The 13,879-nt window shown below is 50.6% G+C and overlaps 1 protein-coding gene across 1 annotated transcript in view; it reads left to right on the top strand.

The window, feature by feature from the left end:
- Window positions 1–13,417, top strand: part of GALM (galactose mutarotase) — a 38,363-nt gene extending 24,946 nt beyond the window's left edge. Inside the window, exons 5-7 of the mRNA XM_090052942.1 lie at window positions 7,964–8,105; window positions 8,874–9,048; window positions 12,042–13,417. Of these exons, the coding sequence (XP_089909068.1) occupies window positions 7,964–8,105; window positions 8,874–9,048; window positions 12,042–12,119 (395 nt within the window). The 3' untranslated portion in view covers window positions 12,120–13,417. The remainder of the gene's footprint in view (window positions 1–7,963; window positions 8,106–8,873; window positions 9,049–12,041) is intronic.
- The last annotated feature ends 462 nt before the right edge of the window (window positions 13,418–13,879 follow it).

The raw sequence follows: 13,879 nt of genomic DNA, 5'->3' as shown, positions 1-13,879 counted from the left end.
GGTAACCACCCCCTTAGGGGGGCTGAGAGATGTTCAGCTTCCTGGTCTAACTCATCAAGCTCTGTGAGTTAGACCAGGGACAAGCAATTATTTCAGATGGAGGGCCACTTAACGAGGTTTGGTGAGCTTTCGAGGGCCACATGGGTAGCCCCGCCCCTTGACAGTTGCCCCACTCCCTGGTTGCCATCTTGGGACCAGAATTCCCACCCCTAACCCCTGACCTTTGTGGTCAGAAGTCCCTCCCTTCCCCCAGGATAATCCTTTTGAGAGGGGGGGTTGCCATCTTAGAACCAGAAAAAAACCAAATCATATACTAAAAGTCAAACACCTGCTATAACGTATTTTAATTTTATAACAAAAAGTATTTTTGTCATGATCTGTGTTTGCATACTGTATATAGAGGGGATTGCGTAATAACTCAAAACTTAGTCTTATATATTGTGTGGGAGGCTGTGGTTGGGATGTGTGTGTGTGGTGGGGTTTGGGGGATGTGTGTATGGTGGGGTGTGAGTATATGTATGGTAGGGTGTGTGGCGGGGTTTGTGAGGGGTGTGGCTGTGTGTGGGGGCCATAGGGTATGTTGCGGAATGTGTATATGTGGGGGGTTATAGGGGCAGGGTATGGGTGTGTGGTATTTGTGGGGTGTGATGGAGGGTGGGAGGTGTGGGGACCCCCCCACACACTCCCCCCAGGGTGCAGCACCAGCGGCAGCAGGTGGAGGCACTCAGTGCACTGGTGCCCAGGGCAGGCACTGATGCCCAGTGGTGCACAGCTGTAGCCAGCACTGCACATCGTGGCAAGTGCAGTCCGGCCAGGCCACCTCTATCGCCAGTGCTCCCTGCCATGCACATGTAGCCCCCACACTTGTACACCACTGGAGGGAAGCTCCCCTTACTGGGAACGGCTGCCTTCGCTGCTCCCTGCCACACAGGTCCTGGTGTGAGGAAGCAGGGGCCAGGGCTCCCTTCCGCTTGTCGTGGAGTCCCGGGACCTGCGCAGCAGGGAGCAGTGAAGGCAGCTGGCTTCAGCACCTGGAGCTTCCCTCCAGTGGTGCATGAGTGCAGCGGCTGTGTATGTGTGTGGTGGGGAGCACTGGCAATAGAGGCAGCCTGGCTGGGCTGCGCTCACTGTGATGTGTAGCACTGGCCAGAGCTATGCACTGCTAGGCACAAGCACCCCAAGTGCCCCCACCTGCTGCCATTACATCATGGAAGGAGTATGGTGGGGTTAAGACTTTGTTTTATCATGTGAGTATTATGTAATTGCTTGAAATTGTATTTGTATTCCCTTTGTGAGGCCTCAGGTGGGGTTCCTTTTTAAATCTGTTTGATGTAGACTGCTTTCTAATAAAATGCTACAAAAAAAAAAAAAGGGGGGGTTGCCTGACCCCCTCCCCCCCCCCCCATTCACCCAAGCTCTGTGCTGTTGCTGCTCCCCTGGGTCAGGGCGCTGCACTGCCGCCAGCACCTTGCTCTGTGCTTCTGCCCAGCTGCACCTCCCACCCCTGCCCCTCACTGCTTCCCTACCTGCTGCCCAGAGAAAGTGGGATGCCAGGGAAGCTGGGCAGGTCCCCCACTGACTGCAGCAGTGGCAGCAGCAGTCCCATCTGGCAGCTGCATGCTGGGTGCACTGGGCCCTTCTGTCCACAAGGGTGGGAGTGAGGAGGCAGGGGAGGGAGGTCTGTTCTGGGTTTTCTCCAGCCTGCTCTGGAGTGGGGGGCAGGTTGATTGGAGCCTCCCCCCACCTTGGGCAGGGCTTCAGTCTACCTGTCTCACCTGCCAGTGCAGGCTGGGCAAACCCCAGACAGAACTCCCTCCCCTCCCTTCCCCACCTCCCATCCTGAAGACAACACCAGGGACAGGGCTGGGCTGCTTCAATCCAGCCTGCACTAACACAAGTTAATGAAGGTGTTCCACTTTGGAGTGTTTTCATCTGAAACCTCATGTAATGAGAGTTCATTTGGTGTACGATCAGGTACTTTTTAAGTGCTTTTTAAAAAGTGCATGGCTGTAGAGCACTTTCAGTTGTCAATCGCATGACAAAATGTTACTTCAGTCAGCACCCGTATTGGCATCAGTGGGCTTTGGATTGGGCCTCTTTGAGCAGGGTTTGAAGTAGAAAGCACCATCAGGAAAGAGCAGTGAGATGCCTCCAAGCACTGTGGAGAGATTCCCGTGCTGCAGGTGTGCCCCTGGTATAGTCCTATGAAAGTAGACTAGCTTGCTAGCATGGCTGGGGTCACAGGCAATGCCTGAGAAAAGTGACTTCAGTGAATAGGGGAGTCTAGACCACATGAGATGTTGCTGCATCTCTTACAACCAGAAAACTGCAGCAGGTGTATGTTTGGGGGGAAGCACACAGAGTGCTGGGGAGTACAACCCCTGTGTAAAGCACCTTGTGTCATACAATTGAAATAACTCTGTCAATGTCAACTGCATTGCAGGGGTGAGCAAAGGGGTCAGGCAAGGGCCTTGGCTAAATTCCTTCCTATATCTCAGGTACTTCTAAAACAGCTACTCCCACCTGGCTACCAATTTGCAGTGCCTTAGTTTTGGGTCTCCTGTTTGGGACAGCTAGGACCTGACTTCAGCTGAGGCAGGGAGCCCCTCTGGAAGTGAAGGGAAATGCCAAGGGGGGACCAGTCACACTGGGAAGTACTGGGCTAAACAGTGAGGATGGAGCCCTCTTGGCTTGTATGTTCAGGCCACAACTAAAGGCTGTGGAGGCACTCCTGTTGAATTCATGCTGTCCTTGAGCAAGTCTTTTGTAGCCTACCTATGTTCATGGCAGCATGGCCAGCTGAGAGATACTTTGCTAAGGGAATGACAAGCTGAAGAGTAGGTGCTAGATGAGCTGCCCACCAAACCCGAAGGAACACGCTGTGAGAAGACAGGCTGCTTAGTCAGCCCTGAAAGTACGGGTGGAAAATTCCTCGCTTCAGGGCCAAGCGTGTCGCTGTATGCTGAGGTGGGGGAAGAGGAGATATGTTGCCTGCCTACTCAGTTGAAGGTGGAAAAGGTTAAAAAAATTCTCGTCTGCCTTGTAGTGAACAGGACTTCATTGCAATGCTGAGGAAGCAGGTTGCCACTCTATGCAGCCAGTTCTCTCCTCTGATATAGCAGAGGAAACCACTGTGCCCAGTGTGCATGCGTTACCATCCCTCCTCTGCTTCCAGCACAGTTGCTCCATGGGCCTTCTGTTATTAATAGCAGAGAAGCACATAATGCTGGGCCCTTGCAGGATGTGCATGCTTGGGAAGTGGGGAATGGAGGATGTGGCAGGGTGCTAAGGCATATCATTGACAGCCCAAAGGTCGCAAGTTTGAGGTCATAGCAGAAGCAGTCACGATGCAGCCCTGTCAGATTCCAACAAGTCTGTAAACTCTGCTAAATACTTTGTTACAAGGACAAAAAAGGAAAGGAGGATGTGGCATCCCACCTCACTCTGCTGTTGCCTCACATCTCTGAATACTGTTCACAGCAGACAGTTTCTCAACTTTTCTGCAACATCTTTGTTTTCATTTACAAGAAACGGCAAGTTTCTACTTGTGAGGGACGCTTTATACATGAGTTCAGGCTAACTCATGCCATAGGGGTAAGGAGTTGTGGGTGGCTTACCACCCAAGGATTTGCACTGTGGGCATAATTATACATGCTCGTGTGGATTCAGGAGGGTGTGAGGTAGGATGTACATGGATGTTTGCATGAATCTGTGCCTAGGCTGATTCATGCACCCTAGGGGGTGAAAGTGGATGCATGCGAGTGCCCATTTACCCAGGGAAGCTGATGGCTGCTGTCCCAAGGAACAGGAAGGCAGGGGTTTCCTTGCTCACCCAGGGGTTTGAGAAGGTATCTGGAAGACCAAGAATGGTTCTGTCTAGATCATGGGTTGGCAATGTTTTTGAGTAGAGTGCCAAAAATACCCGCAACCTTGACTTTTAAGAAGTTGGTGTGCCAGGGCAGATGGTGGGGAAGCCACGAGGGGCTAGATCCTTGTTTTGGCAGCGCAGCCACAGCTCCTTCCCCATCATCTGCCCCAAGGTGCACATGCCAAGCAAAAAGCCTTTGTGTGCCATGCTCTGGCACCTGTGCAGAGGGTTGCAGGAGGGAGCAGTGCTTTCCACAGAGTAGGTGAAAGAAACCACCCAGATGGGTTTTCTCCAGGAAATTCGGATGAGATTTCCCCTGCCCAGCATGAACCTCCCCCCCACTGCCCACACCACTGCTTAGCTACTGCCCCTAGCTTTATCCCAGCTTTCTCTCTCCCCATTTCAGACCTCAGGTAATCACAGAGCCATTCTCTCTGCCCTGCCCCAAAGCAGTGATGCTGTACGCAGGCTCCAGGGAGCACCAAAACGGTTACAGTGTTGTCAGTTCTCTTGCTTGCCCACCTGGCAGCCACTAGTTACTTTGGCTGGCTCTGTTTGCAGCTGGCGGTTCATGATGGGTCCCCATTCCTTGCAGTGTCCTTAGAAGCAGGCCATGCCTTCCTGCCCCAGATGGCTGGGAGGCTGGCTGAGAAACTCTGGTGGTGTTCAGACAGCTAGCCAGTTCCCCAGCCAACAGTGACCCCTACAGAGCAGTGCACAACTCTTAATTTTCAAAGTGCAGAGAAGGAAGGAGTCAGGGCTTTTTGTTTTCACTGGGTCATGCATCACCCCCATAGCAGTGTCCCAAGCAGGCCTGCCACCCTGAGGGAGCTGTGCCTGTCCATCCCTAAACAGAGGCTAGAAATGCTAGGGCAGGGGTTGTCAACTGGAGGTACACGTACCTCCAGGGGTACTTAGAAAGTCCATAGGGGGTGATGATGATGGGTGATCACTCACGAACAAGTAAGATTGTCTTCCAAGGATCTTAATAGTGAGTCTGCAGGGGGCTTCATAGCCCAATTCTAGATCAACATGTCCTGTTGCAGTGAGGACAGATGTTTCCAGGAGGGATGGGCATTGTGTTGCTGTGTTGGATGTTCTGATGTTCTTTTCACTCGTTCCTCTTTTCCTCTTCTGCCTGTTGACGAGCTGTTTCAAGGTGTTGAGGTTCCTCGCAAAGAGTCTTCCTCTATTTTGGTCGGTCCTGAGTGAGGGCCTCCCAAGTGTTCATGTTTGCCTTCAGGGTGTCTTTGAAGCACTTTCTTTTTCCTATGCTACTTTACTGACCTTTTTTCAGCTGTGAGAAAAAGATTCTCTTTGGAAGGCAGGAGTCAAGCAAATTAACAACATGACCTGTCCAGCAAAGTTGGTTTTGGATGATCATGGCCTCAATACTGTTGGAATTTGCTTCAGCCAAGAGGCTGATGTTTGTGCATGTATCCTCCCAGGTAATCTGAAGGATCTTGCAAAGGCACCATTGGTGGTACTTTTCCAAGCTCTTGAGATGTCTTCTGTATGTGGTCCAAGTTTCCGAGCCATACAGCAGAGCTGGAACGACAGTGGCTCAGTAAACCAAGAGCTTCGTTTCAGCAAAGATGTCATGATTTATAGAAGACTCTCTTAGATGTCCAAAGGCTTCACTCACACCTTTCAAGCGGTGTTGTATTTCCGTGTCCACGTCTGCTTTTGCTGAAAGATGGCTTCCAAGATAGGCAAAGTGATCCACATTCTCTGTTGATTTGAATGGAGGGGGGGTTATTTTTCCATTTGGAGCAGGTTGATAAAGGACTTGCATCTTCCTGATGTTTAGAGTTAGGCCAATGCACTTGTAGACTTCCGAGAATACATTGAGAATGGCTTGGAGGTCCATTTCAGATTGAGCAATGACAGCATTGTCGTCCACATACTGGAGCTCCATTATGGATGTTGTCGTGGTCTGTTTTGGACTTGAGTCTGTGGAGGCTGAAGAGTCTTCTGTCCATCCTATACACAATTTCAATTCCAGATGGGACCTTTCTGTCGATGAGGTGCATTATGGTGGAGATGAAGATGGAGAACAAAGCTGGAGTGACAACAACCTTGCTTCACTCCAGTTTTCACCTCAAATGGGTCTGTTTGATTCACGTTGCTGAGAACCCTTGCTGACATGTTGTGAAGAAGTCTCAGAACACTGATGAACTTGTTTGGGCAGTCAGTTTTGGACAAGATTTTTCATAGGGCTTTGCAGTTTACAGAATCAAAGGCTTTAGGGAGGTCGATGAAGGCCACACAGAGACGTCAATTTTGCTCGTGACACTTCTCCGGTATTTGATGTGTTGTAAAGATCATGTCTGCAGTTACTTGAGATGGTCTGAAGCTGCTTTGAGATTCTGGAAGAATTTCTTCCGCAAGTGGGAGAAGACGGTTAGCAAGGATACAGACGATGACTTTTCCAGAAGTGGCCAACAATGAGATGCCTCAATAGTTTCTGCAGTCAGCTCTGCCCCACTTCTTGAAGATAGTAACAATCAAGGCATCCCTTAGGTCAGCTGGGATTTCTTCCTTGTTCCAGATTTTAAGGATGAGGACATGAAGCTGACACGTAAGCCGTTCTCCTCCTCCTTTGAAAATTTCTGCAGGTATTCCGTCAACACCGGCTGCCTTGTTATTCTTCATTTTCCTGATGGCACTCCCAACCTCTGCCAGGGTAGGCAGCAAACCGAGGTCTTCTCTGATTGATTTTTGTGGGAAGTTGTTAATCTTATCTTCATTGACAGTTGAGTCATAATTCAGAAGGTCCTGGAAATGTTCTTTCCAGCAAGCATTGATGGATTCGCTGTCTTTCAGGAGTGTTGTTCTATCCTTTGATCTTAGAGGATTAAGTCCTTGAGTGGTAGGGCCACAGACAGCTTCAGTAGCACTGAAGAGGCCACAAGTGCACAGATGTGAGCCAGATGTTGGATTTCTGAATCCATCATTCATTCTTCAGTTCTCATGTTCTCCTCTGTACCTCTGGTTTTGCTTGTTGGTGTGTATTTTTCTTGACAGCAGAGTTGATGTTATTCTGCCAGGCACAGAAAGCTTTCCATTTCCTGTCAATGAGACCTTGTCATGTTTGTCAAACCAGACTTGCTGTTTCCTGGTCTTGTATCCTATGGTGTTTTCACAGGATGAGAGAACAGCTGTCTTGAGTCCTGTCCAGTGCTCCTCGACCCCTTCTGATAATGTCTCATTCACAAGTTGCTGGAATTCTCTCTGGCTTCTTACCCAGGGGAGAGGGAGGGGTGCTCTTGGGGTGCAGAGTCCAGCCTGCAGCAGCAGCTGCTTCCACCCCGCACATAGTTCTGGGAGGCATGTGCCCTCCAGACCTCCACTGGAGCCTGTACAGCAGCACGGTTCCATCCTGCACTCTGCCCTGGCTATGCAGCACTTGCCCCTGCCCCAGTCCCACTCCCTCCCTCACCATGGGGGCCTTGATCTGCCCCCTCCCTTCCCCCCGCCCACTAAAACCAAGAAAAAAATATAAAGGGGTACATGAGGTAAAACTTTGAGGTAGAAGGGGTACACTTGTTAAAAAAGGTTGGAAATCCTTGTGGCTAGGGCATGCCCTGTTCCCTTTTCTTCCCGCCATCACCAGCTCTTTACCAGCAAGCAAGGAGGGAGCCTGAAGGATTTGCAAAACCATGCAGAAGTGAAGGGATCTGCTATTGCAAGACCTGGAACAGCAAAAGACCAACCTCTCGAGGTGCTTATTCAGCCAAACACCTATTCTTAGTCTGTGAGAACCAGGTAGGGCTGATAACCACACAGGGCAAAATACAGGTTCCTTTCAAAGGTTACTGTGCTTTAACTTTAACTTTAAGGAAAAGTGTAGTGCACTGACCTAAAGGTGAGTATGAACTTCACTGCCTTGTTAGGTCCAGGCTGACATAAAGCTGATACACTATTGCAAAGGTCATTCATTTTAAACCCTCTGCTCCTCTCCCAACAATAGTATTACAAAACTATAGCATCCCCCTGCCTGGAAAGCAGGTGTCTTGGAGCATCTCTGGCCACTGTTGCCAGACACCCTGGTTATTCCCAGAAAGGCTTCACTCTGGTGCTTTTCCCATGCAGGAGAAGTGGCTGCGGTGCAGGGCACAGGCTTTGACCTCAGGCAGCCTGTGGAGATTGGGAAGCACCTGAAGAAGTTCCATCTTGATGGCTTTGACCATAACTTTTGTCTGAAGCAGTCAGCGGCTCAGCAGTTCTGTGCAAGGTAGGAACACAGGGTGACCCCTCGTCTGGATGCCCAGTGTGGTGATGGCTGTTTTACTGCCCTGGTGTCACAGACAGGTTGTGCCATCCATGGAGGGTAGATTCACTGTCCTGGAATGAATCGGGTCAGTTCCTGATTTCCTGTTCCTTCCAGCTGTCCAATTTCCCACCAGCTTGGTCTTGTGGAACCTGCAGAACTGGGACAACCTTACAGCTTTCACAGCATCCTTCCTGACAGGTCCTGCTGAGGCAGGGCCAAGCTGTTATTGCTGGGAATGGAGGACTGCTGTGTTGTCCCAGATTCCACAGAGCCTGAGGAAAACCAAATCTTACCCTCAGTCAGAGCTGCCCCTCCCTTCCCAGCCCAGATTAGGTGTCTTTCCTACTTTACCCTCTTTCACTCTCTGTCCCTCTCCTGTTTTCCCACCTCCACATCTTCCTCTCTGTCTCTCCTAGACCAGCTGTCCCTGTTCGCCACATGACTGAGTCCTCCATATCCTCTTTCTGCCCAGACTGAGTCTTTCCTTGGAGAATTAGGGTATCCATAGAGGTTCATGGGTCCAGCAGTGGACTTCTGGTTCTTCTCTGTTGTCTGGGGAGAGAGTACAAGACATTGTTCCTGCAGGGCAGAGAGACATTGCCTTCTGTTCCGAAAGAGCTGATATCCTTTCCCTCACCCAGCCCAGTTTCCTTGTCCTCTGATCTCCTTCCTTACCCTCATCTCTCTGCACTCTTCTGGGAACAACATTAACTGTGTCTCTGTTTACAGAGTTCACCACCCCCACAGTGGCAGAACCCTGGAGGTCTACACTACACAGCCAGGGGTCCAGTTTTACACTGGAAATGCTTTGGATGGCTCTCTGACAGGCAAGGGTGGCGCAACGTATCCCAAGCACTCTGCCTTCTGCTTGGAAACCCAGAACTGGCCGGATGCAGTCAACAAGGTAACTGCATCTCTCCTGGTGCTGCATTAGCCTTGGGCTGAGTCTGCTCTTGTTGCCTGGGAATTGCCCAGGCACCTATGGAGAGACAGGCCTGCTGTGTCATTATTGTATCGGTATCATTGTGCTGGCAGGATGAGTAAATGCCTTCATACCAGCTGGTCTTCATGACAGATGCCTGTTTTAGTAAGATCGGGACAGGGCTCACAGAGGGGTGTGATTCCAGCTGGCAGAGCTTCAGTGTAGATGCAGTTGCACTGGCACAGTTGCATTAGTACCAGTACAGCTAGTGAGGTGGCTTTGCTGACTTGGTGTAAAGCATGGCTTTGCTGGTCTGACTGCTTCCAGGTGAGGGCCAGGTAAGCTTGGGGCAGTTTTGATAGCATGGTTCCATTGTTAAGAGTGTGAAAACAAATCACAGCACTAATCAAAACCTAAAGCCCCCTCAGCTGGTAACATTGATTGCCCTTTCACTGGCATAGCTTATTCTGCTGAGGGACCAGTGAGGGAGTGCCTTTCACTGCTGCCAGCTGCATCTCCACTCAGAAGCTTTGTTCGTCCAAGCTAGACCTGCAAACTTTTTGTAGTGCAGACCAGTCTCAGGAACACTTTATCGGATAAAGCCTACCAGCAACAGTCCTAACCCAGTGAAACTCTCCTTGTGGAGATGCAGGGAAGAGCTATGTTCAAACTGTTCATCTCTCTTGCTGCATTGGCATGGTTAAAATATCAGTTTTGGTATGGAACCAGCCTGTAGGAAACTGTACCTCAGGGGCCATAATTCTGTTGACGTTAGGCCAAGCTCCAGTTGCTCTTATGGTAGGTGCCCAGGGACCTTTTCTGTTTGTGCATCTAGCAGCAGCCTCTCCTACAGGTAAGGATATCTCTAACCAAAACATAGTACAGAACTCACAATGCAGCTGGGGAATGAGACTACCATGTAAGGAGGCAGCTGAACACCCCTCTCAAGCGATGCTGATGGGTAGGATGGTGGGAACTTAGCAGCTGATGTTCTGCAGTAGTTGCACCGGACAGCTTTTCCTTTCTGCCCAGCTCCCACTCACGGAGGTGTAAGAATGTGCGCTCAGGCTTCTGTGAAAATGTGTCCTGCTGCCAGTCTGCAAATAGCAATTATTTGCTCCACTTCAGAATAACCCCCACACCCAAAAAGGGGGTTGGTATCTGCATGTGAAACAGCCATTTGGAATGCACAAAACTGCACCAAAGCTTTGAACAAACTAAGTAGCTTGCTTGTTCCTAGCTCCTCCATTTCAGTAGAAGCATTACGTTTCTTAGGCCCTAATAAGAGCCCTAATAGGTTGTATTGAGTTAAACCAGGGATGTCAGACATATGGTCTGCTATCTGGCCCATGAAGGTGAATCACCCAAACCACAGAGCTTCTTGCAGCCAAGACCACCCTCCTCCATAGGCCAGATCTAGCCCACACTTGCCATGGCCCTCATAGCCCCAGCAGCAGCGGTGTTAATCCCTGCTGTTTCAACACGGCTCAGAACCATAGGAGTTAATACAACTGTCTCCCTCCCATTACCCACCATGGGATTTTAGTTGCCCCTGCTATCTCAGCTTGGCAATAGAGGAAAAGAGGTGGGTACCAGTAGCTGCATTAACTCTCTGGATTCCAAAACAACAGCTCTGATAGCCTGGGAGTTTAATACCATAGCTGCATTTGTGGGCCATCTGGCCCATGAGCAGCCTCATGGTCTGGATCTGGCCATAGGGCCTAATGAGTTTGACACCTCTGGGTTAAACAATCTATGCCTAAAATGGCACTAGGAGAATTAAAATGAGAACCAGGGCCTCCAGTCTCTAACTCAGTGTTCTTGACCAGGCTTGTTCAACATGCGGCCCGCCAAGCCATTTTCTGAGGCCCACAGTGCTGTGACAGGAAATGAAAGTAAACACTGTTTACTTTTGTTCCCACCTCTTGTCCCTTCCCCAGTCCCTCAACAGCTTCCTAATGGCTGCTGAAGGGCTGGGGAAGGGATAAGGTTCCCACATGCACCATGTCAGCTTGACATTGCCGACGTGGTGTGTGTGGGAAAAGGAGTAGCTGTGTGCCTCTCGGGACAGGATGAGCCCAGCCAGAGCAGCAGGGGCTCAGCTGCACTTTCCCGTACCTGCGCCAGTCAGTCCTGAGCGGCACATGGCACATGGCTCCGCTGCCGCTTCTGATGGCTGGTGCTGACCCGGCTGGCTTCCTCCTGTCTGCCGACTTCAGCTTGGGACAGGATGAGCCCAGCCGCAGTGGCAGGGACTCAGCTGCATTTTCCCCCTACCTGCACCAGTCAGTCCTGAGCGGCACATGGCTCTGCCACTGCTTCTGCTGGCTGGTGCCAACGTGGCCAGCTTCCTCCCATCCCCAGCAGCATGTGGGAAGCCAGCATGGGGGTAGGGGAGGGCCTCGGCAGGCAGGGTCCTGGCATGACCTGTGCAGGGCAAGGTGGTGGGAGCCGGCGTTTGCCAGACGCTGCGCTCTGGGCTAGCAGCGCTGAGACCACCGGGGCTGTATGTGCGGGTGGCAGGGCACCACGGTGAGCGGGGCTGGGTGGGGAGGTGGGTGAGGGGCTGCAGTGCAGCGGCTGCCTTGCTCCAGCCCCCCTCAGGCAGAGCTGGCTTGTGGGGCTGTGCTGCTTGGGAGATGGGGATGTGGAGCTATTTATTTCTCCCCTTCAGTCTCTGGGGTAGTAGGTGGCTGGATGCAGAATGGGTCCCTCCTGCCCCTGCCCACCAGCAGCTACCATGAACCTTGCAGTAACAGGCAGGTGCAGTAGGGCTACACAGGCAAGGCCTCTCTGGCCCAGGACAGAGGGTGTTTGAATGTGGCTCGCCGGCCTGCTGGGCGATAAAAAGTTCATGATCCGGCCCCACATTCAAAAAGATTGGACATCCCTGTTCTTGACCATAGCCATAATAGCTCTCAGCAAATGGAGGTGAAATCACAACTCTTAACATACAGCATTTTCCTTTTCTACAGCCCCACTTCCCAGATGTGCTGCTGCAGCCAGGAGACGAGTACAACCACACAACTTGGTTCAGGTTCTCTGCATCTTGAGGAAAGTCAGCTCAGTACCCAAAAGCAAACAAACAGCAATATGTGCTCCATACATTAAGCAAAAAATCCACTAAAAATGGTGGAAGGATCTTCCAAACTACAATAACATTAGGCAAATGTGACAGAGGCAGGGACTTTCCCTGCCTGGGGATGGGTTGGTAGAAGCAACTGTGGTTGCTTCTCTATGCTAACTTGACTGTTTCCATGGAAACCACTGGCAAAACTTTGGTCGACTCCAGTGAGCAGGGAAAGTAGGCCAGCCGTGAGTGCTTTTGAAAGGCTCCCCCCAACATTCCTAGTCACCACTAAATATCTTTCCTGTCACTGACAGGCTCAAAACCAGTGAGCTGTCTTTAGATATCACCATAGCCCACTTTCTCCCCTGGTATTGAGTTAGATCCGGTCTTTGATGCAGTATGAAGCCTCCAAGTCATCCTGCTCCCCCACACATTTGTCAGGTTGCTCCTGCTATATTTGCCTTGTTTCCACCAATTCAGTCCAAAATAAAACCTTGATTTTGTAATGCCTAGAAATGGACCAAAAATAATCAACCCATCATTCCTTTTTCTGGGCTGTCCCTGAGTGTCCATCCTCCCTGGCTCTGTCTGATCTGTCTGGTCTAATCTGGAAAGTTTTACCTGTACCTGGGTTAGGTAATGTTTTACCAGTAGAACCCCTCATATGGGCCTACAAGTGACTCACACATGCTGTTCCCCTTCTTGTCTAGGTATAGTTAAACAATACAACATACTAGTATAACCAGTACAACAGATGTTCTAGCTCTTGTAAGTAGGAACTAAAGCCAGTGGGACTATGTGAATGAAGGACTGAAGGAAGGGACTACTCACAGGTACAAGGATTTGTAGGACCAGGTGCTTTTGAAATAAGTAAAGCCAGCCTTCTCTTTCAACAAATAATACTCATGGATGTAATCTCAACATGTACCCTTTTCTGGCCGGAAGGAGACAGCTTTGTGAAGATTAAAATCAACACACCTGTTTCTTTAGACCAGTGCTGTCTAACTTCTAAGCAGCTGGAGTCTGCACCAGCAAAGGCAATGGGTCCCCACTTCACTACAGGAAATGAAGGACCTGTGCAAACACCCCGCCCCCACACACACTATGCCATGTGCATGTGCCTTTCCCTGTCCTAGCCCTCAGCACCCCAGCTGCAGGCATCCTGGTGCTGTGCTGTGCTGCTCCATCTCCTGAAGGGGGCAAGAAACAGAAAGCAGAGAAGGGAAGGGGAGCCCCAAGCTGCCGTAGGCAGAGCAATAGAGTGAGTGGCTGTTGAGTGAGAGCCTGAGGGCTGCACATGGCCTGGGAGCTACCAATTGGGTAGCCCTACTTTAAGCTTATGTTATATTCACTTCATTCCTATTACTGATCACCACCTCAGTGTGCTTCCCTAGGCAAGATGGTTATTGCTTGCTTTCATTTTACTCCTTCAGTGAAAAAACACCTTGTAGCCCCAGCCCCAAAGTGCAAAGTCATGGAGTGTCCAGTGAACAGGGTGGGAGTTGTATACGTAAAGGCAGCTTTGCCATCCTATCACAGAATGAAAGAATCATAGAAGTAGGGTCAGAAGGGACCTTGTAGATCTTCAAGCCCGACCCTCCCCCGGGCGGGAGAAAAAGACTGGACTCAAATGAGTCCAGCCAGGTAGTCATCAAGCCTCTTCTTAAAGATCCCCAGGGTAGGAGCCAGCACCACTTCCCTAGGAAATTGGTTCCAGCTCCTGGCCGCCCTAACTGTGAAGTA

The sequence above is a fragment of the Crocodylus siamensis genome, chromosome 1, assembly GCF_052110815.1.
Source record: "Crocodylus siamensis isolate JL-2025a chromosome 1, ASM5211081v1, whole genome shotgun sequence".
NCBI classification, from domain to species: Eukaryota; Metazoa; Chordata; order Crocodylia; family Crocodylidae; genus Crocodylus; species Crocodylus siamensis.
Note: the sequence above shows the minus strand (reverse complement) of the source record. Positions and strands in the feature narration are given on the sequence as shown.